At 46.1% G+C, this 26,949-nt stretch overlaps 1 protein-coding gene across 13 annotated transcripts in view; it reads right to left on the bottom strand.

The window, feature by feature from the left end:
• Positions 1 to 24,164, bottom strand: part of nbeaa (neurobeachin a) — a 168,979-nt gene extending 144,815 nt beyond the window's left edge. For 5 of the 13 annotated variants that reach the window (XM_048984062.1, XM_048984064.1, XM_048984065.1 and 2 more), the window contains exon 1: positions 23,634 to 24,163. In XM_048984062.1, the coding sequence (XP_048840019.1) occupies positions 23,634 to 23,900 (267 nt within the window). In that variant the 5' untranslated portion in view covers positions 23,901 to 24,163. Of the gene's footprint in view, positions 1 to 23,633 lie in introns of all 13 variants that reach the window. The other 8 variants (XM_048984066.1, XM_048984072.1, XM_048984073.1 and 5 more) reach the window with 3 other exon arrangements.
• Positions 24,165 to 26,949: the final 2,785 nt, after the last annotated feature.

Below are 26,949 nucleotides of genomic sequence, written 5' to 3'. Positions count from 1 at the left end.
TGCACTGAAAAAAAACAACCGCATACCTCTACTTTTTCTCCCCCTCCAAGGCTGAAAACTCTTAACAGCTTGTCTGCTGACAGGATTTACATTCCACTGACTGGAATTCTTTAATACATCCTGACAGGCTGGTGATGTGTAGCCATGGCGATGATATTAACGGGGGTCAAAGGAAAGGCGCGTGGCATGATTGCAAACCTCACAGGACGATGAAGGCGAGTCCCTTGCTTTCTGGGGGAGGGAAACTCAAGCAAAAAGACAGGAGTTCACTCACTGGCCCTAAGTAAAGGGGATAGTGAGGGATACAGGGACTCGAGCAGCATCTCACTTGCCACCAGCTGCAAAGATGTACGAAATATACAAAAGAACAAACAATGAATAATTTACTTTCAGTCACTGCACTTGGTGACAGAGACAGACTCAGACAGACGACCCTGCACCACTGCTACCCGTCACTCTGCTTAACCAAGGCTGTAGGTGCAGCTCTGGGAATGATACGCCTCCCTGTCGCGGTGCAGCTTGGATCCTGGAACTGGAAAAATACAGCTGGGGGAATGTGGGTACGGCAGTATTTCACACTGGACAGGCACAGGGGTTTCAGACATTTGATGGACGAACCAAAATGAGTTCCAGCCCAGGCAGCACCTTCTCCCACTTCCTGCAGCATACCAAATCCTTGCTTGTCACAGGACCTGGTGATTCGCAGCAGTGATGCCTGACACAACACATGACGAATCGACATAATGCTCCTTCAAAAGGTCCATTCCTCATGAAATACTGTTCAAATTATTTGGCACTCTCTGTGTTGGCGGGGGGATGGGGAGGGGAAGACTACTGCTAGCAGGGGTGTAGGAACCGAAGGGGAGGTGGGGGGGGGGGGGGGGGGGGCAATCTACCCTCCAATATTAAATTTGACTTTATACACTCTGGCCCCGAAAAAAATAAACATTGTATCTAAATTATTAAATAGCGTGCTTGCCGCCCCCCCCAGTACCGATTATCATCACAATGGGCAGAAAAGGAAGCCAAACAAAGTTACCCAGAATCTGCCCAAATTGCGAAAGGTCATACAGAGGATAAGCGACTATTATGTCATGTGTCTGCACAGGTGGGGAAAATGTTCTTGTTGGGTATGAAGAGCATGGGGATGACATCATCAAGCATTTCTCTCCGTCTTACTGGTGTGGCTGATGCAGGTGTAAACAAGCCCTTTTCAAAATCAGTAGGCAACCTCTCCCTCGCGGCATCGCCTGCCATCCGCCACTGCGAACACACGGCCAGCCCGATTCGCAGACGGAAGCAGGCGGAGATGGGGAAGATGGCGCTGTCCTCCCAGTATGAGAATGTGGGCCACGACACTCGCCACATGCCAGCGTAGTCTACTGGCGTCAGATAGCGATGGAGTTACGGAGCTCCGCTCCCACGACAACAGCCAGCCTGTCCGGAGGAGATGGAGGAGTAGAACGGGGGAACCTACAGAAAAGGCTGGCTATTTATTTACAGGAAACTGCAGGAAATAGAACAAAGGGATCAGCTGTAGAGTAGCAAAGGATTTCTTCCAGGTAGACAACATCTGTCTTGTAGTTCATGCCGACCGTAGTCAAGAGGGTAAATGTAAGTGCAACTTAAACCCAGCAAAACAATGAGAAAATACCTGAAAGCAGAAACCAAAACCTCTGAGGAGACCAAATGAAAAACACAGCAGCTTGTATAGGCAAAGGCAACCCGAAGGCCCACCAGAGACACGGGAGCGGTTCCATGTTGGCTCGGCTTTCCACCGCAACAGAACAGATCCACAAACAGCTGGCCCATCAACTAGGTATCCCAGCATGCATCTGATGAGAGCTGCCATCTCATCAGCAGCAACATCTGAGAATAGCCATGTGGAATGCGAGCAGTATCGAGAGCCTGAAAGAAGCATCTCCAAAAATCTGCCTATTTTCATTTCTGGACCTGGAAGAACCGTTCCCTATTAAGGAGACCTGACCACTGTGAGGACCATGTTGTTTTATAACCAATTAATAAAACCTGATGGTTTGCCGTGGAAAGTTATGCATCATCCAGAAAACGCAATAGTAGAACGGACAAAAAAAAAAAAACAACACTCAAAGGTCATATGATTTCCTTCAGCGTCCCTTTTTAATACCACAAGAATGACAAATCTTTAAACTTCCCATGGCCAAAAATCATCAGCAGCAGAGAAAATAAAGCTAAGCAATAACCCTGTGAGAGGAAGAAGAAGGAAGAGCCCCAAGTACAAACATTAAGATAGAGAGGAGAGCTTTGCTCTCTTTTACTATTTACATTTTTCACAACCCAGACCAAGAGTAATGGCAGAAAGGCAAATCATTTTTGGGCAAAACACCGCCTTCTTGTTATTTATAATTCACCAACATTGTTGGAATACCATTTAATTTTGCTTACGGCTGCATTAATAATTTGCGCACGCACTTGGATGAAACACGCGCGCGCTCGGCTTCCAAGCCGAATATAATTCAGTTTAATATAGACAAATTCAAATGGGGTGAAGCAGGAGACTGAAGGAGAACAGGGCTGACGAAAATAGCAAACGACGAGGAGGGGAGGGAGCCGGAGAGGAAGAAAGCTGGAAAAGAAATGAGGATGGAAGAAGAATGCAAGCAAGAGGAGGAGAGCAAGGATACCGAAGGGGAGTCATGAGCGGTGAGGAGAGGGTCATTGTTAGGGGAGATATTCATGAGCTACGCGCCCCCCCCCCCCCCCCCCAAACAATGAGCCACTGTGCCCCCTCCAAATTTTATTTTTATTGTATAAAACCAATAGAAGCGTTGATCCTGAAACAAACAAGCCCAGTTTCTCCCAGGGGGCGTTGCTTTGGATCGTCTGCTTACCCAGCGCTTTGCCACCACACCATCACCCCCCCCCCCCCATCCAATTGGGATGTGACCGAAAAGGGCTGGGCACCAGGGTCCAGGAATAATCACAGTGGGTCTCAACCTGCGACCCCCTGTTTCTCCAACTACCAAAATACTTTCCCCTTTCCTTCACAAATGACAGGCAAGACAAATCACCACTCTCCTGAAAAATAACCAAATAACCCTAACCAATCAGCCCCCCCGTACCCAATACCCAACAATCATTTGGCTCACGCTTTCCGGGCAAAGTCGAAACAGTCACACCGAGCTCACCGACATGAGCAGCCGACGTGGGTGGCGGAGGCCACGTCTGGAGCCAAGGCACTCATCTCGTCGACGCCGCCGTCTCCATTCACAATTTACTGCCACTCTGGGCTTCCTGTGTCAAAACGATGGCCTGGCTCACACTGATGACCCAGCTCCGAACATGAAGCACTGAGTCACCACAGCGCATAAAGCCGAGGAGCCCAGGAAATAAAAATCACTGTCATGGGAGATGAATGACAACCCACATTAAATACCAATTAGGGTTGCAAAACTCTGGGAATTTTCCAATTTGTAAACTTTCCATGGGAATTACTGGGAATGTATTGCGGATTAATGGAAATTCCCAAAGTTCCCCAGCTGAACTTTCCACGGAATGGAAAGTTTCTGTGAAGTTTCTGTAAATTTCCGGCCCCTTTGCAACCCTAATGAAATACACATTCTATAATGAAAATAATATCCATTGTTCGACTCAACAGCAGATACACACAGCTGTGTACAACATATGCAAGGAAAGAACCAATAAACAAGACAGATCCAGACAAAAACAAAGTCAACTACTGCCCACTGTTTTGTGGAATGTGACAGATATCGCCTCCTACAGTCTGACTGGTTATCATAAGGAGGCAGGCTTTCAGCGAGTATTCGGCGACATCACTACAAGGCCAGGAGAACTGCGGACCTGTACAGTCCCACGGAGTGGAGTCATTTAACCCTTCATGGTTCATTCTGGGCTGGTGGGCGTGGAGATGTGACATCTCACCAAAATACAGCCTGTAACACCATCACGAATAAGCACTGGGTCAGGATAGGCAAAGGTGACCCAAATATTTTTCTTTTTCTTAAAGGGACAGTGAAGCTGCTTCCTGAGGAACAAAGGTGGATGATTTCAGCAAATGTCCAAAACAATTTAGTGCCAGATAAAAAATTTTATTCCAAGCAATGTTTATGAAAGTTAATGTTTGCGTCTGCCAGCTCACCACCCACCCACCCACAATTACTCCTATTGGTTTCCCATGAAAGGAAAAAAAAAAATCAGCATTTTGGGGGTGGAACAAAACCTTGACCAATGTCCCCTGTTCATGATTATAAAAAGATTCAGCAGCCCCTTATCGTGACTGATGGCTCGTGCTTGTCCCTAATAAACGGACATGTCCTCTGCGTAGGCAGTATGTCACAGTGTTGCCTCATAACAGCAGCACATGGCCATTTGGCAGAAACTTAACATAATGCAAGAGCGTTTAAGGCTGGGCCACCCAGTCCAGCCCCAAGGAGCCGTGAAGCACCCAGCTGCAGGTCGGTCTGACGAAGTCACAACTCTCATTAACTGTCAAACAGGCTGCTGCCAAAATGTTTACTGAATAAGAGCCAACTCCATTCCTCCCGAAACAGGGTCATTCATACTATCACATGGATTGGGGTTTGCTTGGAGCTAGAAGCTGAGCCAGAATGTTACTTTCAACCAGCAGGATTTTCCAGATCTGCTCTCTGTACATCACGGTCATGTGACCTCATGTATGAAGTTAGCCATTGACCGAGTTTGTTACCACTGCTCAATACACAATTCTTCCCCACCCAGTCACTTACAAAATGACAGAAGTGACACTTCCTTTATGTCAGCAGTGTCAATCCAATTTGTTCATCCCTTTGCCCAAAACTGGTGGCATAAACAAGTGAGATTCAAAGGAATGCTTTGAAACACACCAGATGAGTCAATTTGTTGTGGAAGTGATTTTAAAATTGATCAATACAAGTTAAGAATTAATTGGCATTATTAATTAGTGTCAAAATTGGTAATCAGTGTTAATTTTGATTACTTGATTAGTCTTATGTGTACATAATTTATAAATAGGGTATTTCGTATCAATGGGTAGAATTACACAAGTGAACAGCATATTGTAACCAACAGTTACAATTCTGTATGTATTAACCTGGTTGTGGGAATTTACCCAACTGTAAAAGATGATACTAATGTGCGATATGGCCAAGGACACAAAGCCTCCCTACCAAACCCCAACAAAGGGTCAAGTCCACGGCAGATAGAGGCCATCTGGTAGGATGTGTGAGGGAGTGGTTCGCCCCCCCTGATAGTTGCCTGGCAACCAGAGTCATTTCTGATAAGTTGCGAAGTTAGGAGTGCAAAAAAACAGAGGTCTGAGAAGAGACTGGGGTGGAAACTCGGCAAAGGAACGTTGGTATCGGTTAGTATGCGAGCTTCCTTTTAATCACGATTAAATACCAAATAGCTTCATTATAAATCTTCTCCTGCCCCCGTGTTCCATTTTGTAACCACAATGTTGACAATAACACACTTTGAAGAAATTCCACAGACCTGAAGCTGTAAACCGAGGTTCTGCCTCCCTGGCTGTAGCCTAACTCTACGTCATCCACAGTGCCAAAGGCCCTAAACCTTGCAGTTTCAGACCAACAGGCTGGCTCTCTCTGCCACACACAGCCAAGGTCAAGGTCATCTCTGCTGCTCTTACTTCCAGACACAAGCTCCCGTCAACTAGATTGGCATCTCAGGCACAGAAAGTAGTTCTTGGCTGGTCCCACGAGGCCCCCAGCCTGTTAGCCCCGCCCCTGACTGACCCCATCTCAAGATCATTCTTCAAATAAACGTGTTTTCTTCAATACCACAGGATTTCTGCTGTCTTCTCTTCCTCTAGTTCACAGAGAGGAAACAGGAACATAGAATGTGGCAATTCAGCAGATTTGTGCAATTAGGTTCCTGCTCGTTATATGTACGGTGCAGGTTCCACTTAAACAATGTGATTATTGACCACCTAGTGCTCAGCAAACAATCATTCTGCTGAAGTTCATCTACCAGTAAATGACAGCCCATCTCTGTACAATTTACTGTGTCAAGTCAAGAATAGTATAGGTTTGCGTTCAGCTCCCTAATATTAATCAGCGGTAACAGAACCAATTGTGTTGTACTTTGAAGACCCCTACTGACACTCTTGCTCACTGAGGCTGAAAGCGATCACTTTAGTGTATTAATGTGTGCTTACGTAAAGCCTGCGGTCTATGGGCATCTTGGACAATTTGAGGGAGGCCATTTTCATACAGGCAGTGTAGGCTGCCCGCAGTTACGACACTCCTCCTTGTGAGCCTAAGTCTACATGAGGAGCTTGGGGCTTCCCACAACTTCAGGAACTGAGAAAGAAAGCACAAATAGTAGGCAGGGTACAAAATGGATACATCATACAAATCCAGAGGGGCTTCTTTAGACAAATGTTGCTGCTGTACTCCCCTCCCCACCCCCCATCCCACAGCATGTCTATCACTAACATGACAATTCTGCTGCGTGCAAACAATTGTTCTTGCTTTCCAAAATTCACTAAGAAGAAGAATCCTTCTTAACAAAAGGTACAACCCCAGGCTACGGTGAGGCTGTAATCTCAGTAAAAGGCAATGCTTTCTGGGTGAGTAATGCTTCACGGGGCACAGGGTGACTTTCATATGCAGCTCATTCACGGTGCCTTCAAATCCTCACATGTCAAAAACAAGCAATCCCATTGGCCCTACTACAAAGATAGCTAGCTCCCATTGGCAATTCCGACAACCAGCCTGTTGCATGTCTGTTGCAGGAGAACCTGTATAGAGATTGACACAGGAGACAAATTCTGGAGACTACAAAGACTCAAGCAGCCTGCTAGGAAGGTCTTACGGACTAAACCCCCTTTATTCACAGAAACATGGACATGCATCATTTCTAACTTCTCTAATATGACACCCTGCTGTATTGCACAAAATATCCTCACTTTTAAAGTAATATCCACCCTCATTAACACAATACAACTTTGAGAAATAAACAGAATTAAAAGTTGTGACTAAAATCAATGACACATTAATACAATTAATACTCTACTCTAAACAATCGAGCAATTAATGCAATTAAATAGAGAAGCAGTTCAGACCAACAGTGTATCGATCAATGAACGTAACAGTGATATATAAATGCCTTTTACAGAGAGACAAATGGATTCCATTGTTTGCTCCTAATGGCACCGAATGGGCAGTACGAATTCAGCGTGTTCACAGTCAATATTCTATCCTCACCAGCTGTGGACATGCAGACAAGCAAGCCGCAATTTATACTTAGGCATGTATAGTGTGCGTGCGTGCGTGCGTGCGTGCGTGCGTGCGTGTGTGTGCGCACGTGTGTGCGCGTGTGTGCATGCATGTGTGTCAGAGCAGTTTTGGAAATTACAAATGGGTAATAAAACATAAATAAATAAACACAGACAGATGTGCAGAGAGATGGCCATGCTTGAGCTACAGAACCGCAAGTTCTCAATATGAAAATATCTGTTCTTGGTGTTTAAGAAAAATAAGCAATAAAGTAATAATAATAATAATAATAATAATAATAATAAAAACTCCTGCCATGAGCAATTACCTCACTTCACATTCGATAATGAAAAAACTAAACTGCTGGCTGGTTGCTAAGCAGTGATGCTGCCTTGTTTGGAAAGATGATGTCATATTCTGAGCTGAATTGTTCGCATCCCTTCCCCCTTCACCCTCCAGCCCCCACCCCCATGGAACAAGACTGAGTATCCCCACGGCACACCAAGCAGGTCAGGAAAACAGCGTCTCAGAAAACTCCTCGCTGGAAAAGCTCGGTGTGAATATCCGAGTGCGGAACCACAACAGACGCCGTCCCCCGACAAAACCTGAACGCGTTTTTTTTTCCAGGCTTTTCCCGGCGCTCGCTTTAAAGCCACGGCCAGCTAATTCTAGGAATTATCACAACATCCTGTGATAGAATTGAGCCAATTATTTTCTTGCTACTTTCAACCATTCAAACAGCTGGATTTTAGCCACAGTATTTGGCTAATTGGAAGAGCAGGTCTCCCTGCGGGAACAAGGACCCAACTCCTTAGCTCCGCCTCGCGCCGTCCATCCATTACTGCAGATCAATATTTGCGGAAAATCCCCCCCCCACCCCCACTCCAGGCTACTGATGATTCCAGCAAAACCACTGCAGCTCTCAGCACCATCTTATTCTTCCTCCTGCCACCCCCTCACTCCCTACCTTCTGTGTGGTGTGTTGCCTTCTCCAAGCAGAACACCCTCATCCCCCACCCATCCCCTCTGCTGAACAGGAGGACGCCACCATTGTTAAAGATGGATTACATTAACCTTTAGAGAGCAGAAGGCATAGCCAGAAGCAGGGGAAGAAGAGCAGTGCAGATTCAAAGGAAAACGTCAGGTGGGGGATAGGTGAAGCCAAGCCATTACGCAAACCTCAAGAGCAGCTCGAGGTGTTAATCAGTTTTTGAAAACAAAAGACCATTTCCATTGTGCTTTCACCACCGCTAATTGTCACAGGCTCACAGAAAGCACCAAATGGTGGTGCACGCAGATTAGCCGTGTGCTCAGTGTACGCATGCATGCTTCACGAGGGTGAGGGAACATTATCATCATTACAGCTATTGTTACCCGCTTTCAGCATAAGTGACTTTTTGACCATTTAATACTGCTGGATATTTTACGGAAGAAATTCAGGTTAAGTATCACACCTTATTGCAATTGCAGGACCCCTCCCTCCCCCTCCCAAGATATTAAGAAAGGCAACGGCAAACAAACTATTGAAGTTATGCCGGTGATGTCTATCATTCTGTCCCTCTGCTGCTTGAAAAGTGGGGATTTCCAACTAGGGCACAGTGAGCACACTTACACTAACGCTTAGGTCAAGTTCACTTTTCATTTACTCGGGGCGGAAGGGGGCAGAAACCACCCCAGGGATCCTATTCCTGTTGCTGCTGGACTGGCAGCCAGCCGATAACGGGAACCAGGGAGTTTAGCTGCTGCTGTAAAGGAGAAACGGATCCAGGATGCAGGTAGTACGTCGAAACCACGAAAATAAAGGTCAACAAAGCTCTATCTCCATCCTTGCCGCCCCCGGTTCGCATTCAGGCACAGTCACGCCCCCTGCTGGCAGGGCATCAAGTTCCAGGTCATCCTCCTCCATACAGTACCACCATGTTCCAGGGTGCAAGCTAGGGGTTTAAATCTGCTGCATCTTAATTAAAGTAACTGAACACTGGGAAAGGCCAGTAATTACGCAAGCCCTCCCCCATAACCCCCACCCCCCTGTAAATTTCCATGTAAAAAAAGGGAGATTTCCTGGGACACCGCAGTCAAGAGAGCCAATCGCAAATCCTTCCCCTCCAGGGCAAAGAGTGAGAGATGACCGGTGGAAATGAGCCAGTCTTGGAGAGTTAGGGTGAGAAAAATTGTTCAAAGGAGGGAATTATTTTAGTGAGACGCAGGGAGGGGAGGTGCTCACGCCCACTGGATCAGCAGCAGCGCAGTACATTAAGTGATTAAAGCTAAAGATCCACTTGGCATCGATAGCAAGGGCCGAAAAACCATCTCCCCCACCTCCCTCCATGCACAACAACATCAACATCCCCCTGCCAGAGGTGGGCATTCTGGAAGCTTCCAGAACTCCCCCTTGCTGAATTCGCAGTGGAGGGTCACACCGGGGAGGGGGGGTCAGTACTAGCAAATCTGCGGCATTAAATGCGTTTGCTGGTTAAACCAGTGGAAAAGCCCATTCATCCAGGTATGTCTTATCTAAGGCTTATGGACAGATAAGAAGCTCTTAAATAACTATCCATTTTTAAAAGCCATTTTCTGCTCAGTGATACAGCTGCTTGCGCTCAGGCATTTCGATCATATTAATGAAGCACAAACAGTGTGTTCCCCTCCCGCAGTACCAGCCGAAGCCCACATGAAGCCTTCCGTAAACGTCGCCGGCTTGCTAATGCAGTGGCCTCTCAAAGATGGCACCTTAGGCGGCTGCCCGGTTGCCTCACGCGCTGACTGGCTCAGCCCTTCAGAATGGGCGGGCCCCGAGTTGGTCCTGCGGAGAGGTGCATTATGGGAGAAAATACTTGCCCCTGGGGAAAACCACAGTGCATTTCATTATCAAATCAAATCTTTTATTCATCATCCCCCTAAACATAAAATCAACCCATTTATATTCTTCCATTTATAAGGAGGCAGACCTGTAGACATACATAATTCAATATTACACGCTTGATGCCAGTGCCACATTATGGATTGGGGCTATTTTGAGGGACAGCACATGTGTGTGCGTGTGTGTAGTGCTGTGTGCGTTGCTCCTCCCCCAGACTCTGCAATGCTGAAGGGAGAAATGAGGTGGGCGGGATTGCCAGCACTGTCAATCATTTACTCGTTTAACTCATGGGGAGTTGTACTTACACAAAAATGTTCTGAGCGCAGAAGGAAAAATGACTGGTTCAGAGAGATAACCAATCAGACCGTAGAGGAGCTCGGTCCAAGCAGCTAGAGCAGGCAAGACCAACCAATCAGATGTCTTGGTCCCGCCTCCTGTAGTTGCTTGGCCCACCTCCTCTACAATAATTTTTCCATCTGTCCCCAAAACATTTTTGTAAAGTAAAACTCCCACAAGCACTGGTTTAATCTAATGGGAACCAATAAATCAGTCCCGTAGTTCTCATCCTAAACTTCACCCCAAGCTTTTCGCTCTGTCCAAACAAACAAGACAGCAAATTTTGTTAGTCAACTAATTATCACGCCTGGTTAATTTCCCGGCTCAGGTGTGCAGGAGCTGCAGTATGGCAATATTGTGGACAGAGTGGGGGAGGGGAGCGGACAGCTGGGTTTGGTACCACTGAATTAACCTGCAGGGAGTGTGTTAGACCAGTCAGGAACTGACAGAGCATGATAATCCCAGCCACCATGGATTTCAAAGCCATATTTGGTCTGTCTTCCATCTCCTGTGTACAGCTTCCAATTACCTAAAGATGCATATCCACACACCCTCAGCCGTAACATTTTAAACCAGTCCCACTAACCTGCAGCTTCCTTCCCTGCTAAATACACATATTCATCAAAACATATTTCTTTATCTGACTCCATTGGGCTGAGTGTCGTTGATTCAGTTTAATGCAATTCAATTTTATCTATATAGCGCATTTTCACAACATTACATTGTCTCAAATTGCTTTATATTATCCTTGCCCGAAGCCAAACCAGTGGCAACTGTCTTAACCGCTGCACCACCTGCTGGCTGTGCTCACACTGCAAGTGAGACCCAGTTGAGCCTTCATGCACAGCTAGCCTATTGGATCCTGCTTTGCTGTTTTCTACTCAAGGCCCCGGATCTCAGATGACATTAAGAACTCAGCCTGCCCCGGTGCACTAAAGCCTGCTCTCATCAAAACATAGCGGGACACACTGTGTATATTTTAATCTCACCCCCGGCTTTTTTCTCAGTACAGAAAGGCTGCAGTGAATCACCAGCACAAAGCATTTTGAGCATTGAGAACTGGCATAAACTCAGAGCACTAGGAATCATGGGGTGGGATGAGGGGGGTGTGGAATAACTCCTCCCCCCACTGTCAGACCTACAGTCGAGTCCTCATGTACGCCCCCCACAACCCAATTTAGCCCAAGTTGAACAACCTGAGAATCTGAAACCATGGCACTCAACACGAAACTCCACCAGCCCCCTGCCCCAGCCCGGATCTATCTGGTACCCTTTGGTTTTGGTTCGGCAGATCACACATGCTGACAGGCACATCTTAAATCCCACAGAACTTCAGTACAAAGTGGGGCCTGGCGACTCCACCCCTAAACATACACATCATATTGCATATGCCCAATGACTCCACCCCTAAACATACACATCATATTGCATATGCCCAATGACTCCACCCCTAAACATACACATCACATTGCATATGCCCAATGACTCCACCCCTAAACATACACATCACATTGCATATGCCCAATGACCCCACCCCTAAACATACACATCATATTGCATATGCCCAATGACTCCACCCCTAAACATACACATCATATTGCATATGCCCAATGACTCCACCCCTAAACATACACATCACATTGCAGGCCTGGTGATACCTCCCCAAACATACACTGACTTCCTGACTATTACATAGTTCCTATGTTGACCACTTTACAAATGCACAGGTGTTCAGTGAGGTTGGTTACAAAGACTGCCAGAAGGTTCGTAAATTAAAAGAATAAACACTGGGAAACAGCAGCAGTGTTACATATAGCATATCAGCACCCAGGCAGTGCGGCAACAAAGCCAGCTTCATACCACTCAGTCTACCTTGGTTTCCAGCTTATCTACCACAGATTACCCATTCAACTAATAAACTGCTTATTTGCCCCCGATATGGAATTTCAAGTTTTCCCCTAATCTCCTTAAGCTGATTAGACCAATGGCATGGTGCCCTAAAACAAGGGCTACACTCTCAAAACAGCACAGCCTCTGAATAAGCAGCATGCAGGTGATTTCTTACAGCTCCTCCGGAGGCTGGAGGCCAGTACTGCAACATTTGATTATATCCTTCTGAATATTTTCTGCTACATTTCTTCTGTATTAACATTTACATTTACAGGATTTGGCAGACGCCCTTAGCCAGAGCGACTTACATAAGTGCTTTGAGAGTCGGAAGAGGGATTCGAACCCATGCCTTACTTCGGAGAACAGAATACCCCTTTCTTTGGAAGGCCATTTACGTTGAGTCGGGCGAATGAGACCACTCGGCCATGGGGCAGTTTTAACACTGAACACATTAATAAAATATACTACCAGAAATCTCCTCCCAAGAATGCTAAACCCGGAATTCAGCCAGACCACTGAAAACTAGTTTATTTCCTGAGAATCATTAAAGGAAGAAAAATAGGAGCACTTTACTAAATGATCACATTTGTTGAATGCACCTTACAATAAATACACAGCCACCTGAAAGAGGTCGGCTACATTTACTGAATTGGTATTACAGTTACAGTTTTTTTTAACCACCGTCGATTAATTAAACGGGACACCCATTTACCTGACTTTCAAACCCAAAAACAGATTTCTACATTGATTGTACACAGTAGCAAAACTACAGACGTGGCACCTCATCTAATGTCTTTGTTCTTTAACCCATGGGCCGGTTCTTAGAGTGCCAAAAATGCAACATATATAGTGTCTGCGCGAAAGGCATCCATCACATCACCATAGCAACATGTGATAATGGTAAACAAAACATCAATGTTTAAACTGGCTGTGAATATTAGCCCACATAGCTCTCACTCTTGACTCTCTCTCTCTCTCTCTCTCTCATCTTCTGCCACCGCCTTTTGCGTTCTCCACAGGCCCATCCTCCCACGGCCGCACAGCCCGACACAGGCCACTGCAGAGGCATCTCCGTTCAGCATATCAGGATCCACCATAACTCACCTTAATTCATCCTGATGTGATTTCCAAATGAACATCCTCCCACACCTTTGGGTCCCATTAAGGAGAAAAAAAAAAAACACTCGATGTCTGACAATCCTTTTTTCAGCACACCGGATTCGGATTGTGGGGAGATGGAATGGAGACAGTCGTTATTCAGATTTTAGGGAGGTTAGCCCTGTGTCAGATAAACAGTCTGCTAACACACCACCGATACCTACTAAGGGGCACCCTTCTGGTGCAGCCTAGGTTTCTTAAAAGCACCTGCATGCAGGTAAAGCAGATCCACAGGGATCTGTGGTGCACCCTCCGAAGCAGAAATCCCGTGGTCTGGTTTCCCTGCACCCCTCGTGGTCACCGACAACAGCCAGAAGCCCCACGAAAGTGGGGACGCGATGAATTTAAATAATATCTGTGAGGCAGGGAGGACGGCGTGCATTCAGCAGCAGTGGACTGGGAGGGGTTGGATCTGGAGGTGGAACAGACTAAGGGTTGGGGAGACGGCTGCATGTTCCCAGCATTGCACTGAGCCAACTGGCAGGGTGTCACATGACCCACACATGTCATGTGACATCTCTTCACACGATCCGGCCAGAGAGAGTAGGTGGGAGAAATAAATGAAAAGGGACAACGAGGCAAGTTATGTGTAGAGACAAGGCTGGAGAAGGAAACTACATGCCACATGTCAGCGCAGAACAGAGGCTTCACATGGCTGGTGGGGGAGAAGGGTAGGCTTCCACTCAAGCAGAAGGTCTCAGGCAAAGACCTTATCGCACTGCCAAAGACTTCTCATTTAGACAACCATGTTCTAGAGTTGCACATGTAATTGTCACATCACAAGCAGGGGGGCTGTGCAAAACAAATGTGTGGGAGGGACCATTTCAAAACCACACATAAGACATAAAAATACACATACACTGATATTAATGTCCTTGAAACTATATAACTACTATACATTCAAACATGTCCAGCTAACCTTGTTTACTGCCAATGAGATGTACGTCGTGAATGTTACGATATGACAACTCAGTAACGATGTGTAGAGTCATCAGCAGAAAATGGGCATGATGAGGGACGGGGGAGGGGACTAAGAGATGCGATCTGTCAGAGGAAGCTCGCTCATTGGACAGATTACCCTGAGAATGACAAAAGGTGGGAGAGGGGATTAAGAGATGCGATCTGTCAGAGGAAGCTCGCTCATTGGGCAGATTACCCCGATTGGAGGTTTAATAACATATTATTGGTTGATTGAATAATTCATTTATACGTTTTTTTTTTTTTTTTTTTACAAAATATTGGTTAGGCACGTGCCTAACCAACATGATTGGCACAACGCTACTGGTCGCATGGACCGAGACAGTCAGGTGGCTTAACACAATAAGTTATACTAAAACATTTTATTCTGTCCAGGGGAACAGGCAGAGATCCCAGGCCTTTCAGACACTCAGTTGATTTTGCCAAACAGGGGGGATTTTGGAGTCACTACAAAGTGTTGGGGCCCCTGAATTTGTCATGGTATTCATGCCCCCCCCCATCTTCCCTGACTCTGTCATGGCAAACAAAATTTTGCAAGTTTATCTAGTATGTTAAAAAAATATTTTTCAGTCTAAATGTTTACTTCCGCTGCTTTAGCATGAGTACTGCATGCACTCTCCAGACAGGAGATTTGACAGATTCAGTTATTAGATCACAATTAGATATTAGATAATCACAATATTAATAGTAAATTTCAAATATCATGAATTGATATATTTTTTCCCAATTTCATACAGCCCTGCACCCAAGAACATCTCATGAGCATTAAGAAGTCCATCTACATGCACATGACCGTATCAGAGATGTTTGCCCTCTTCAGCATGACTAACACTTGAGTGAGAAAGGAGTATCGCTCCTGTCCCCAAAGACCGAGCTGCCCCCCTCTCCTCCTCTCAGCACCCCAACCCCAATCCAACCTCCTGCCTATCTGCCGCTTCATTCCTACGCGCCTCCTTCTGCTCTCCGCTGGCTTGGAGCCCTAGAGGTACCTTTGCAGGCATCTCCTCCACTGTAGCTCCTTTGTTTATACCTCCTCTGGTTCTCCTGCTCTTTCTCCTCCTCATGGGGTGCCACCAAAGACTACTCGGAACCCACCCAACGGTTGGGGAAAACTGGTTCTCCAGAAAGGGCTCATTAATAATTAATGAGGGACTGTGGTCATTACACCCCAGACATGCGTGCTCGCATGCACGCACGCAGTGAGGCACATCAGCTCATGCGGCACAAATTAATAAATTAATCAATGACTCAGAGACAGAGCATTCAGACAACCTTCCAAGAAGCACTAACCCTCTCACCCTCTCACCCTCTTCTGAAGGAAACGCAGAGCCTCTCTAGACCAAAGGTTGACAGGTCGCAAAAAGCCACGGATGGATGTTTCTGGAAGGACCCCCCATTACTCTTACAATGCAAAGGAACCAAACCGTTTAGCTTCAACCAATCAAAATGGACGACAGAGCTGAAACTTGGGATAAATTTCTTTTCTGGGGTGCGAGGTTGAGATTTACTGGACTTTTTTGGCCGGAAAGAACCAGAATGATGAAAGAATGTTTTCCCACTGCAGAGGTCTGAGTCAGTCCCAGCAGGGCCAACAGCAAATCCCTCAGAACTGCAGACAACGAGGTAAACAAACCACCAGAGCAAGCATGGACACAGCCTGGCACGCTGGAGAACTACAATACTTATAATATTTTATTATCATGAACAAAAAAGAGGATAAGGTGATGGTGAAATAAACAAGACTGAACACACTTCAGCCAAAACAAAAGCCTTCTTCACAAGAATCGTAAAGGACAAGGACAACAGTAAAAGGAAGCTATTTTTTTGTGTGCCGTGTTGTCTTGTTTTTCAGTGTGAATTTTGTATTTTTTTTTTGCTTACACAGAGGTATGTGTGCTACTCTGCTAGCCAAAGCAGCACAGCTAATCTAAGCATGCATGCCAAAGGGAGGGGGGGGCAGGTTTGGAGGGGGCGGATGGAACAGGTCCAAACCTCATTTTTAAAATGCAGCGGAAAAATCCGACCTTGAAGATATGGCACCTCGACCCCACTCTGTTCTCCCTTTAACGAGAACAGATACGGCTAAGGAAATATATAATAAAACACCAACTCATTACATTTCCCCTCTTTCCTGAGGTGTTGTAAAGAAGGAGGAAAAAAAGTAATATTGTTAAAAAAAAAGGGGGGGGGGGTCAAGATAGGATTTTGTGTTGCCTTCGATTTCTTCGCCCGACAGCCTGACGCTCATCTCTAGCCGTCTCACTCCAGGATGTAATTTATTTTATCCGCTTTTCCAACGTCCTCTACCCAAGAGCCGTGCCCTGCATGTGACGTATCACATCCTGTGACCCACTTTTAGAATTTGTTAACAGAGGTTCACGGGGCCGTGAAACTGTTCTTAGGGATGGGATGGCAGCTGCTCAGAGCAGGGCTATTGAAATCGAGGTCCTAATGGGCCGAGTCCTGCTGCTCCCCAGCCTCCCTTTACCCATGAGCCAGGTGTGAACCTCCAGGTGTGGAGCTTCAGTGGCCGATCAGAATCAATAACTATTAAACTAACTATACCTGAGAGGACTGAAAACAATCTGGATTAGGAATCGAGGTACATATTTGGAAAGCCCTGACCAAGAGGATAAGCAAACCAGTTACCTATGGCGCAACGGTCCAGCTCTCTAGGTTCAGAACCCAACACTGGGGACGTCCAGGCAGACCAAACCGCCAGGAACACTCCAAACCAGCACCCACAGTCGAAGGGGCTCCAAGACACTATCAGAGGACTAAGCCCAATGACCAGAAATCTATGAGCAGAGTCGAAACAAAGACCTGAAGACAAAAGTCAAAAGAAGTTTCTACAGATGGTGAAAGTATGGGGACTTTAACATAAGTTTAAAAAAAGCGTTTTTGCTTCGAATTTATCACTTATCGACCGGAATCAAACCAGCGACCTTCCAATCACTAGCACAGCATCCTAACCTGCTGAGCCACAGACCGCCAAGAGGCCCGGCACAGAATTAAAAGGTCCTCCGATTCCCTTCTCTGCTTTTCAGACTGAGCACTTACGACTGGTCTGAAAACAAAGTCCCCGTGACGAGAGGAGACACCCACACGCAAACTGCAACTGCATCTGTGGTGGCTCATCTTTCACTTTCATATCAACACTCCCCTGATCAGCCACTATATGAGCCAGGAAGGCGGGACATGGCTTCAATGCAAAGGCCCACCCTTCAACGTGACTGGATCCTAAGATGAATGACAAGCACCTTCTCCTTTCTCATTTGCTGCTTTGGTATCGACTGCGCAGTGAAATCCCACAGAAAACACTGCGCTTGGCCCTAAACTGCCTCACCAAGAATCAGGTTGAATAAGTAAAATAAATTTATTTGTACAAGGAAGATATTCAGGCCACTTTCAAGACACATTTGTCTTTATTTAGATTAGATATTTTCAGCACCTAAATAGCCGCTCACAGCAAGCCCCTCCTCCCAGGCATCCATTCTGCTTCAGGTGCAGAACAGAGCAGACAGGCGCCCATTTAACGACACGATACAGCCTCACACCCTCCTCGCCTGGGAAGGAGCTCCGACCACACAAAGGTCACCAACCACGGCTCTGCTGATGCTGCCGGATACTTAGGATGAAACCATCGCAGTGCAATTCCCCAGCTCCAGGGAAACATATTTAAATGACAGAACACTAAGTGTGAGCAGAGAAATAAGAGATGAGGAAGGGGCCTGGCCACCGCCAGCACCTTTACAGAGACCCAATACCCTGTGTGGGTGAAAGTGGGGGTGAAATTTATCAAGGCCCCTCAACCTTCCAGTAGCAGTAAAGTTTCTGTGATACTGATACATTTGTAAGGCCTGTGACCATTGGGCAGTGGTGCAATTTAACAGCGTAACAAGACGTTATGCTGAACATCTATAGTAAATACCACAGTAACAAGAGTTTATAAAGAGAACTGAATGTTACAGCGGAACGGCACAAAAAACAGCCGTAGCAAAATTCATCATCGCTATGGTTACGAAATGCAACGGATTAACAATTTTTAATGCTCTGTTAGAGCGCAGCACTAACGCAGCGTAAAAATGAGATCGCATAGATCACAGTGTGTAGACGCAGTAAATGTACAATGTAACAGTGAGATCACAGTGCTACTGGCCACAACACAGCTGGAGGCGACAGAAAAAAAACACAAAGCATAGCGACCTACAGTACAGGAGCAGAGTTATGCCTGTAATTATGGCTGTAACAGCTAATTATACTGCTCCAAAGTACGGATATGGAAGACCTAAGCGTCAATAGAAGGGCCTCATATTGACATCCCTCACTGTGCCAATAATGATGTTTTAAAAGTTCATTCACGTTTGTGTATGTAAGCGTTTCTTGCAGAGCTCCGTAATTAAATGCTTTTTCCTCCAATTTCTGCTGAAAATAAATGAAAGCAGAACTGTATTCATATTTTTTGGGGGCTTTAAAAATAGCTAGATAATTGAATTTTAATACTGGATAGCCGAGTCTGGCCATGACTGGCAGCCTGATGCACGCTAACGTTTTACATTTGAAAGGTGCCTTTCAAATGACGAGGCCTTTTATATAAAGTCTCAACTACCATAAGGTTTACTGGGTGTTTCTTAATTCACGCAAAAGGCTGAGCTATTCATAGAAACAGGGGCATTAAAACCTACAACCAAAAAGGATCAAACTGTCTCCAAAGTGAACTTTACAAATGAAAAGAAACTGTTTTCATTTAGCTCATGTTGACAGTAACATGGTTGGGTTCCGGCAGATTCTCTAGGAGTCCGATCCACGTGTTTGAGCGGCGCCCCACGTCTACGTGCCAGTCCCAGTCTGTCTGCGACAGACCAGAGAGAAGACGGCTTTCGACGTTCCTCTCGCATTAATCCAATTACATGCGACGGGAGAAGCTATTAATCACGGCTCGAGACGGCAACGACACACCAGCTGCGTTTCCTCCTTGACCACGACCCTTTTTCTTCTCTCAACCTTCGCTTCTATTCTTCCCGCAGGTAATCGCCAGTGGCCAGCTGCTCTCTCCTGTAAGCCGATCTAACTGCTTCACAGAGAAGAACCAAAAACCTAATAAACAGTCCCACTCTGCTCCAACAGCCTGGGAGACCCACCCCCCAAAATCCCCACCAAAAGTACAGACCAGTCCTGGGCAGCTACATCCGACCTAAACCACCTGAGAGGGTCTGGAAACCCTTAAGAATCATCATTCTGAAAGCGCAATAATGGAATGTAATCAAAGCTGGATTGAACAATTTCATTTTACATCTAAAGAGCCTCTATTGTACTCGAGAGAGATGGTGATCTATTTCAATTCAGGCTTGTGGTAAAAACCCAAATCAGGATTAAATGAAAATGTTTCTCCGCTCTTCATCTGTTACATAAATATTAATAACCCATTCTTTTTCCTCTACCACAGAACGGGGGCCTTTTGCGGCAAAAGCTCTCGCCGTCGCTATGGAGAAAATGTGCATTTCTCTGGAATACCTTCGAGATCGTGTTGTACTTTTCCCATCTTGTATACACCCCACCCAGATATGCTCTCACCACACAACCATTCAGACTAACCTTTTGCCAGTTTGCTAAGCTGAGAATAGGCTTCCCTGTGCAGTTGTTTGGCTTAATTCACAGTATTCGAATAGAGAGTAGTAATAGAGAGAAGTATCACGACATTCGAACAGCTGATGCATTCTGGGAGAGCCATCCCTGTGCATTCTGGGAGAGTATGTTAACAAAAGCTGCTCACCTCACCCAAAGTGGCAACATCTTTGAATTATCAGTCTTGGGGGAGGTCAGGTATCAGTCTTGGGGTATATGCCTCCCCCCACAAAAAAAGCCAAACAACACAGTAACAAGCAGAAAACGCTCCTTGACAGAGCAGAGACGAGCCACTCTCAGGCCTGTTTTTCCAGACCCTCTCGGTTTCATCTCGGATACAGAAGGAAAACAGAGCAAGCAGCAGCTGGTGCTATGGGAAGCTCGCAGGAAAATCCCAGGGCGTCGTTACCATGGATACAGCAGCACGTTGCTCCGGGAGAGTAGAGGCGCCAGTGGGTCAGGTTCATCTACCCCCAGGGGCCACTGGGTTTGGCGCCGTGATTCGGGGTGGCTGGGCACCCCGGCAGACACGTGCTTCATGGTCAGCTGACCACTGGCAGAACAACAAGGGAGGGGTCATCGCAGCAAGTGCCGGCCACGGTAATTGCCGGAGCAGCGGTGCTGCAAAACTGCCTTGATGCAACACAAACTGCATGGGTCATGACTTGCTTACATAACACCAGCAAGAAAAAGCTGATCCTGCAAAATTTGCTATGTGGATAGCAGATAAAAGGTGAAAAACACTGATGCCACCAAGAGCAGCACAAAATAAAAAAAATGCATTAAAAAAAAGTTACCATTGCAGTATTTTCAACATTCATCAGAGTAAACCACCGGACTGATAGATTTTTTGAAATTTAGGTAGAGACACAGAGCTGGTTTGCATGCTACCAACAAGCCAACGCATGTGCATGCGACACATTCGCAGAATCACCATGACAGCCAATTTTCTGGAAAGTGCTATCCACGCCAGAAGTACACCTCAGCGCCAGGGTGATCCACGGGCCGGATTTATAGTCTGGCGTCACGCATTATAAGTCACAAGACAGGCAGGCCCTCCTGGTCTGAAAAGCCTTTTTGTGAATCTATTTGTCAGTTGGCCGTCTGAAAAACAAACGCGTCACCGTTAGTTACACAACCTGGCCTCTGCCACCTGCGCCTCGCATTCGAGGCACAACATGCTAACCTGCAACTGAACTTTTTAATACAAAAAAATGCTTGTTACATCCCCCTCTTCTGACAAAGCAACCCATTAAACAAGTAAGAAATCCCAAGATTTATTTAATCAAGGTGTTCGTGAGAAGTTTGAGTTCGCAGATGTGCTGCATGTTTACATTTGCTTGCATTCGATACATGACAATTAATCATCCACATGACTCACTCAGAGACCGAAAATATGGTCATTAACAACTTCAAAATAATTACTTAAAAAAGAAAAACACCTTAAGACCAGAAAAAACTAGTCAGCATCTAGATGGAGAAGGATGAAGTAGATCAGCACCAACTCCAGCTCATTCATTTCGAGCCAGCCCAGCACTGCGATCGCGCTACGAGCCCCAAGGCCACCAGCTGTGGAGAGCAGCATGGCGAGTCTGCTGCTCCTTTTCCAGCAGACTGAACCTGTCCTTGAGGGAACCTGTGTGGTTCTAAATGTATGGAGTTTTTTCTCCACAGTACTGAATGTCCTTGGGTCACACCCCAGGGTGCCTACATGAACATTCACACCACGGGTAGAAACAAGGTGACTTGACATGCTGTGTATGTGAGAGAGGAACCGAAGCAGCCCGACCACATATTTCTACCGTCTGATAGCCCTCCGATCCCAGCAGAGTCAGGTGGGGGGCGAGGACAGCCATGAAAGAGCGGCCCACTTGATGGCCTAGCTTGGGCCAGCTCCTGCCTGCACTCCTAGTCCTCCTTTTCACATGCTCCTATTCAAAAACCTCCCTCTCCTCTCTCATGCGAATCTCCTTTCAGGTCCTACTGATGACCTCTCAAGAGGGGGAGGGTTTCACAAGGGGGGGTCATCAATTTGGGGGGTGGGGGCAGTGTTGCAGCTTATTCACAGAAAATGTGCGATACACTAATACACTACCATATAAACACTTGTCCTGGCTGGTTAATATTTACAAAGGCAGAACAAAAAAAAAAAGATAAGTTTTTGTTGCGCATTAACTTCTAGAGTAAAACAGCGAAAATCATTCGAAAATTATTTTTGTGAAAAGTGGTTTTGGAATATAGGAATTTTTCATTACAGCTTCACCTCCCGTTTCATTTGGTACGCATACCATTAAAACTACTGATTAAGACCAGCGCATCAGTCGGCGTCTTAATTCCCGGGGTTATATTCGCCCATCGCTGTCTGCCCGGTACACCGAGCGCACTTCCGCCTAACTTAACCGCTGATCCGCACCTGGGCTCCGCGGCCTGGATGCAGCCCGGACCGCCATCACCGCGCGTAGCTTTAGAAGGTACAGCTCATAAAACACCATTAAATCACCCGCGCATAGTCATTGTTTTGTGGTTTTAAGCAATATGACGTAAGGTCTCCTTTCGGGCCTTGGAGCATCTGCAGGCTGCTGGAAACACGCCTGGCTACCGCTGCTATGATAAAAGCAACATCCTGAGAAAATATCCCTAAGCAGGGTAAGGAAGGGGGGCTCCTGCGACTCCGATCGCATCTCCCTACCCCTGCAAATGTCCAAGTCGCCGTTCATACGCCCGGACATCAATATTAAAAGGCGTGATCTTTTTCTATCCTCTTTGGGCGCAAGGAACCTGGCTGCCAGGTGCGAGGCGAATCCGGCCTGTCAGCAAACGGGCAGTCAAATATTAAATAAAAATTGTTTATAAACCTAGAGGCGAGAGGAAGAATCCACAAAGAAGCAGGTGACATTATTCTCACGGCCGGCACCAGGCCACCTTGGAAAATGCCACTGAAACGAGGCTGCGCTGAACGGAATGAAATAAGCATCACGAAAATAACATTAAAAAAATAAACCCGAGACCCGGCCCGAGCAGAGCCGAAACGGCGGTCGCGGTTCAGCCTTTGTTAAGATACAGCCCGCCGGTGCCCGCGGACCCCGAGCCCCGTGTTAGCTGATGGAGCTAAAGGAGCGAGAAGCCGATCCCGTTAAGTTACAGCGGCAGGTCCGCCGCCGCAGCCCGAAAGCTGCGGGTAACGGCGCGCAGCGCGTGCCGGCGCTGCCGCGAGGGGATACGAAGTAGCGCCGCTGCCAGCAAAAGCGACGGCGGCCGTAGGGGCGGCCGCTTCACGGCGCTATAACATCATAATGCCGCGGTTCGCCTGCGCTTCTCCGCCTTGTGCTGAAATATACAGTCAACAAAGGAAGTACCGAGGAAACTAAACCATGGCACTATAACGCCGAAAGGACAGGCATCGCAACACGTCCGCAATAATTGTGTTTTCTGCTACCACAACGACAAATATCCATAGAAACGGCACCGTCTAAAAGCACAAGGGAATTCGATTAAAAACACAGACGCACAAAAATCAGCAAGTAAATTGTGGTACGTTGTGTCATCCTTACCAGATTTAGGACCGTCTCGACGATGTCTCTGTTGCTAACCTCCCCGACCTGGATCAGACCGATGAGAACGGCGAATTTCATCTTGATATTCCGGATCGGAACCGACGGGTTGATCACCCCGGCCGGCAGAACCATCGAACCCGAACCGGACACCATCATGTCCCCGGTCACAGAGCCCGTAGCCACTTGCTGCCCATGTCCCGGAGGTGGTTCGCGGTCCGGGAGCGAGACCGAACCCGGTACTGAAACCGGCTTCTCGCTCGACATTTCCACCCAAATCGGAAGGAGCGGCCGCGATCTCACCTTCTTTATATCACGCCCGACTATGCAAAAGCATCAAGTAAAAAATAAAAAAGAATTTTCTGTAATAATTATTTGGAGAAAAATCCCCTCTTTAATAAAATCCACACTGTTCCGCAGAAGGAGCATAAGACGGCGTACAGCTTGCGAACAATCTGAATTTTATAGGATGAGCGGAGCGGCGTCCTTCTCCTGGTTAGGATTTCTTCCTGATGTCAGCCAGATAGCGGCGCAGCCCGGAGCTTGTGCCGTTTCGAGGGCGACGCGCTTCTCTCCGCCATGATGACGCCCCCTGCCTGCAGTACCGTCCGACACGCCTGCGTGCTGCGCCGTGAAGGAGGGAGTGCGCGATGGGGAGTCTGCCTCGGTGGAGAGGAGCAGGTGGAGCTGTGTCATTTCAAACTCTGTTCATATATCAAACATCACGTTTCATTGTAAAAAGAGCAGAATCACCTGTTTTAACACCCTCGTTTGTTTCAGTATTTACGTGAAGAAGCATTAATTTTTCTTGTGTATTATCAGATTTTTCATATAATTTATAGGAAGGTTTGGTCTTTCAGAATAGCGAAGAAACGTTTTGCAAGAGCAAAGTCCACGGAAGCCACCATCGCTGTTTTGCTATCCCATCAGAAGAGTGTAGATCTTTTGGTGTTGGGTCAGTCATGCAGGGTTGTAAAATCTTCAACAATATCATGATGCAAAGTATGCTGTTAATTATACTGTTTATCGTTTTGAGAATTAAGCAGAAATATAAATCATGTTGGTAACACTTTACTTAAAGCAGACATGTATAATGCATTATAGATACCCTCATAATGCATTATAATACATTCATAAAGTATTGTAAATACAGATATACCTATTTATAAAAAGACATAACACATTGTAGCCATGTTTATTATGCATTATGAATGCTCTATGAAGTTCTCATCTATAATGCACTATAGATACCTTCATAATGCATTATATTTTATTCATAAAGTATTATAAACATGACTATATTTATAAAAAGGCATAACATTATATGCACATTTATTATTCATTATGAATGTTCTATGAAGCTCTCATCTATAATGCACTATAGATTCCTTCATAATTCAGTACAAAGCATGCTCAATTCTCACACTGACTTATAATGCATTGTGAAGGTATAGGTACTTATTAGGTAATCAGCAGGCACTGATCAAAATCTGAGCAATGGCAACGTCATTTTTTTTTTACTTGTCAGCTATAGCAGTTTTAAATTCCATTACTATTAATCTCAACTAGTCATCTGCTTGTTAATTATCAGCAACAAACTGTCTAATGATAGCAATGAACAACCACAGTAAATACATGAATTTATATTTAGAAACAATGTTGTTATATCTTTTGTTCCAGTTATGGTCAACATAATCTTTTTAAAACCCAGCACAAGGCCAGACTAAAAAAATAGGCGAATAAAATAAAAGGAGGTGTCTGTGCCCCCCCACCCCTACAATGCCCTTTAATCTTCCCCAAGCGGCGGTTCTCCTTAGCGAAAGACCAGGCTTTCAGGTGGGGCATTGTGAAGAGCATGACTTACACTGCGGGTGTGTGGTGATAGCCGACCCTCTCGGCATTCATTTATCAGCATGCTTTCTGTGCTCTGGATGAGTCTTTAATGTAGCCGTGCTGTAGGGATCATACAAGCCTCTCCATCTGTGAATGGGGGCTTTTAGTGTACTTTAGTGTACTTGTTGCCCTCTTCCTCTTTAGCGTTTCTTAGTCTCATTGGCTCTGCTGTTCCACGCTTTGTGCAGAGCGCATTTCCCACAGCTGCTCTGCTACTGTTGATATTCTTTCCCACCTTAAGGGATTCACAGAACCGGGCAGAAGCATGATGTATTGGTGCCGGCCCAATTCCTCATTGTACTGTTCTGGATTCCCATTCTGAGCTTCAGGTGTCTTGGGTCTCTGCATTCTGATTTTTAACCACTGGATCAAGAATGTCAAACTCCAGTCCTGGGGGGCCGGACCCCAGTGTATCTCAGTTTTTTCCTCGTTCCACCACAAATGATTCAGTTTAATGCTGCGTGGTAATTAGGAGTTGAATCAGGCGTGTTAAATGAGGGGAAACCCAAAAATGTGCCGGGCTCCGCTTTGACACCCCTGCACTAGATTCTAAGTTGGAAGCTTGCTAAGGTTGCTCTTGGGTGGGGGGGGGGGGGTTGTGGTATATTAATGCTGAGAAAAATCCCAATTTGAGTGCATTGACATCCCTCACTGTAAGGACAAAGCTTTATTTACTTGCAGTCAACAAAAATATACATTACAGGCTACAGTGAATCACCATGTAAATGATAACAATTGAGAGAATAATAATAACCCCACCATATGTCTGCAGAATTGAACCTTTACTGTTGAAAGTACCAGCAACCTATTTAAAACAGAGGATTTGATTAAAGATGACATCATGAGTGAAAAGAGGCTCCAGGTTGTTTCACCTATTTAAACACATGAACAAGCAGAAGCTACTTGATCTTCTAATTCTATTTTCGTAACTTCATCACACCGTTGCATGCTGGGAGAAAAGGGGGGGGGGGGCTAAAGGCCAAATCTGTCAAAGGGTGAGAACATCAAAGATTTGATTCATCTAAGCCTCAGAAGGAACACAGTGATGAATGACACGTTCCAGCCTGCATCCAGTGACGCCCCTGCAGACTTGCAGTGCTCGGAACTGGGGATGCTTTGAAAGGTATCATGCAAAGTCGGTGATGCTTGTGTTGGCCTGAAGTCTGATTGCAAAACTTCCAGCAAGAGAAGCAATATGACAGTCCCCACCTGTCCCGCCCCCTCTCTGAGGCTGCAGAGGCCCTACCCATCAAAGTGTGATGACTTTAAAGATCAAGCTCAGCTCAGAATCCGATATTCATGATTAGGGATGGTCTGGGCTCATATGCAGTGCGGTGGACCCTCACTTCTGACCTTCCTCCATCAAACACTCTTCCACAGTGTTTCAGGTGAACTACCTTGACAATAAATATCGTCCCAGGCG

Source organism: Brienomyrus brachyistius, chromosome 18 (assembly GCF_023856365.1).
Source record: "Brienomyrus brachyistius isolate T26 chromosome 18, BBRACH_0.4, whole genome shotgun sequence".
Lineage (NCBI taxonomy): Eukaryota > Metazoa > Chordata > Actinopteri > Osteoglossiformes > Mormyridae > Brienomyrus > Brienomyrus brachyistius.
The sequence above is the reverse complement of the archived record's forward strand: the minus strand, read 5'-3'. Positions and strand labels throughout refer to the sequence as shown.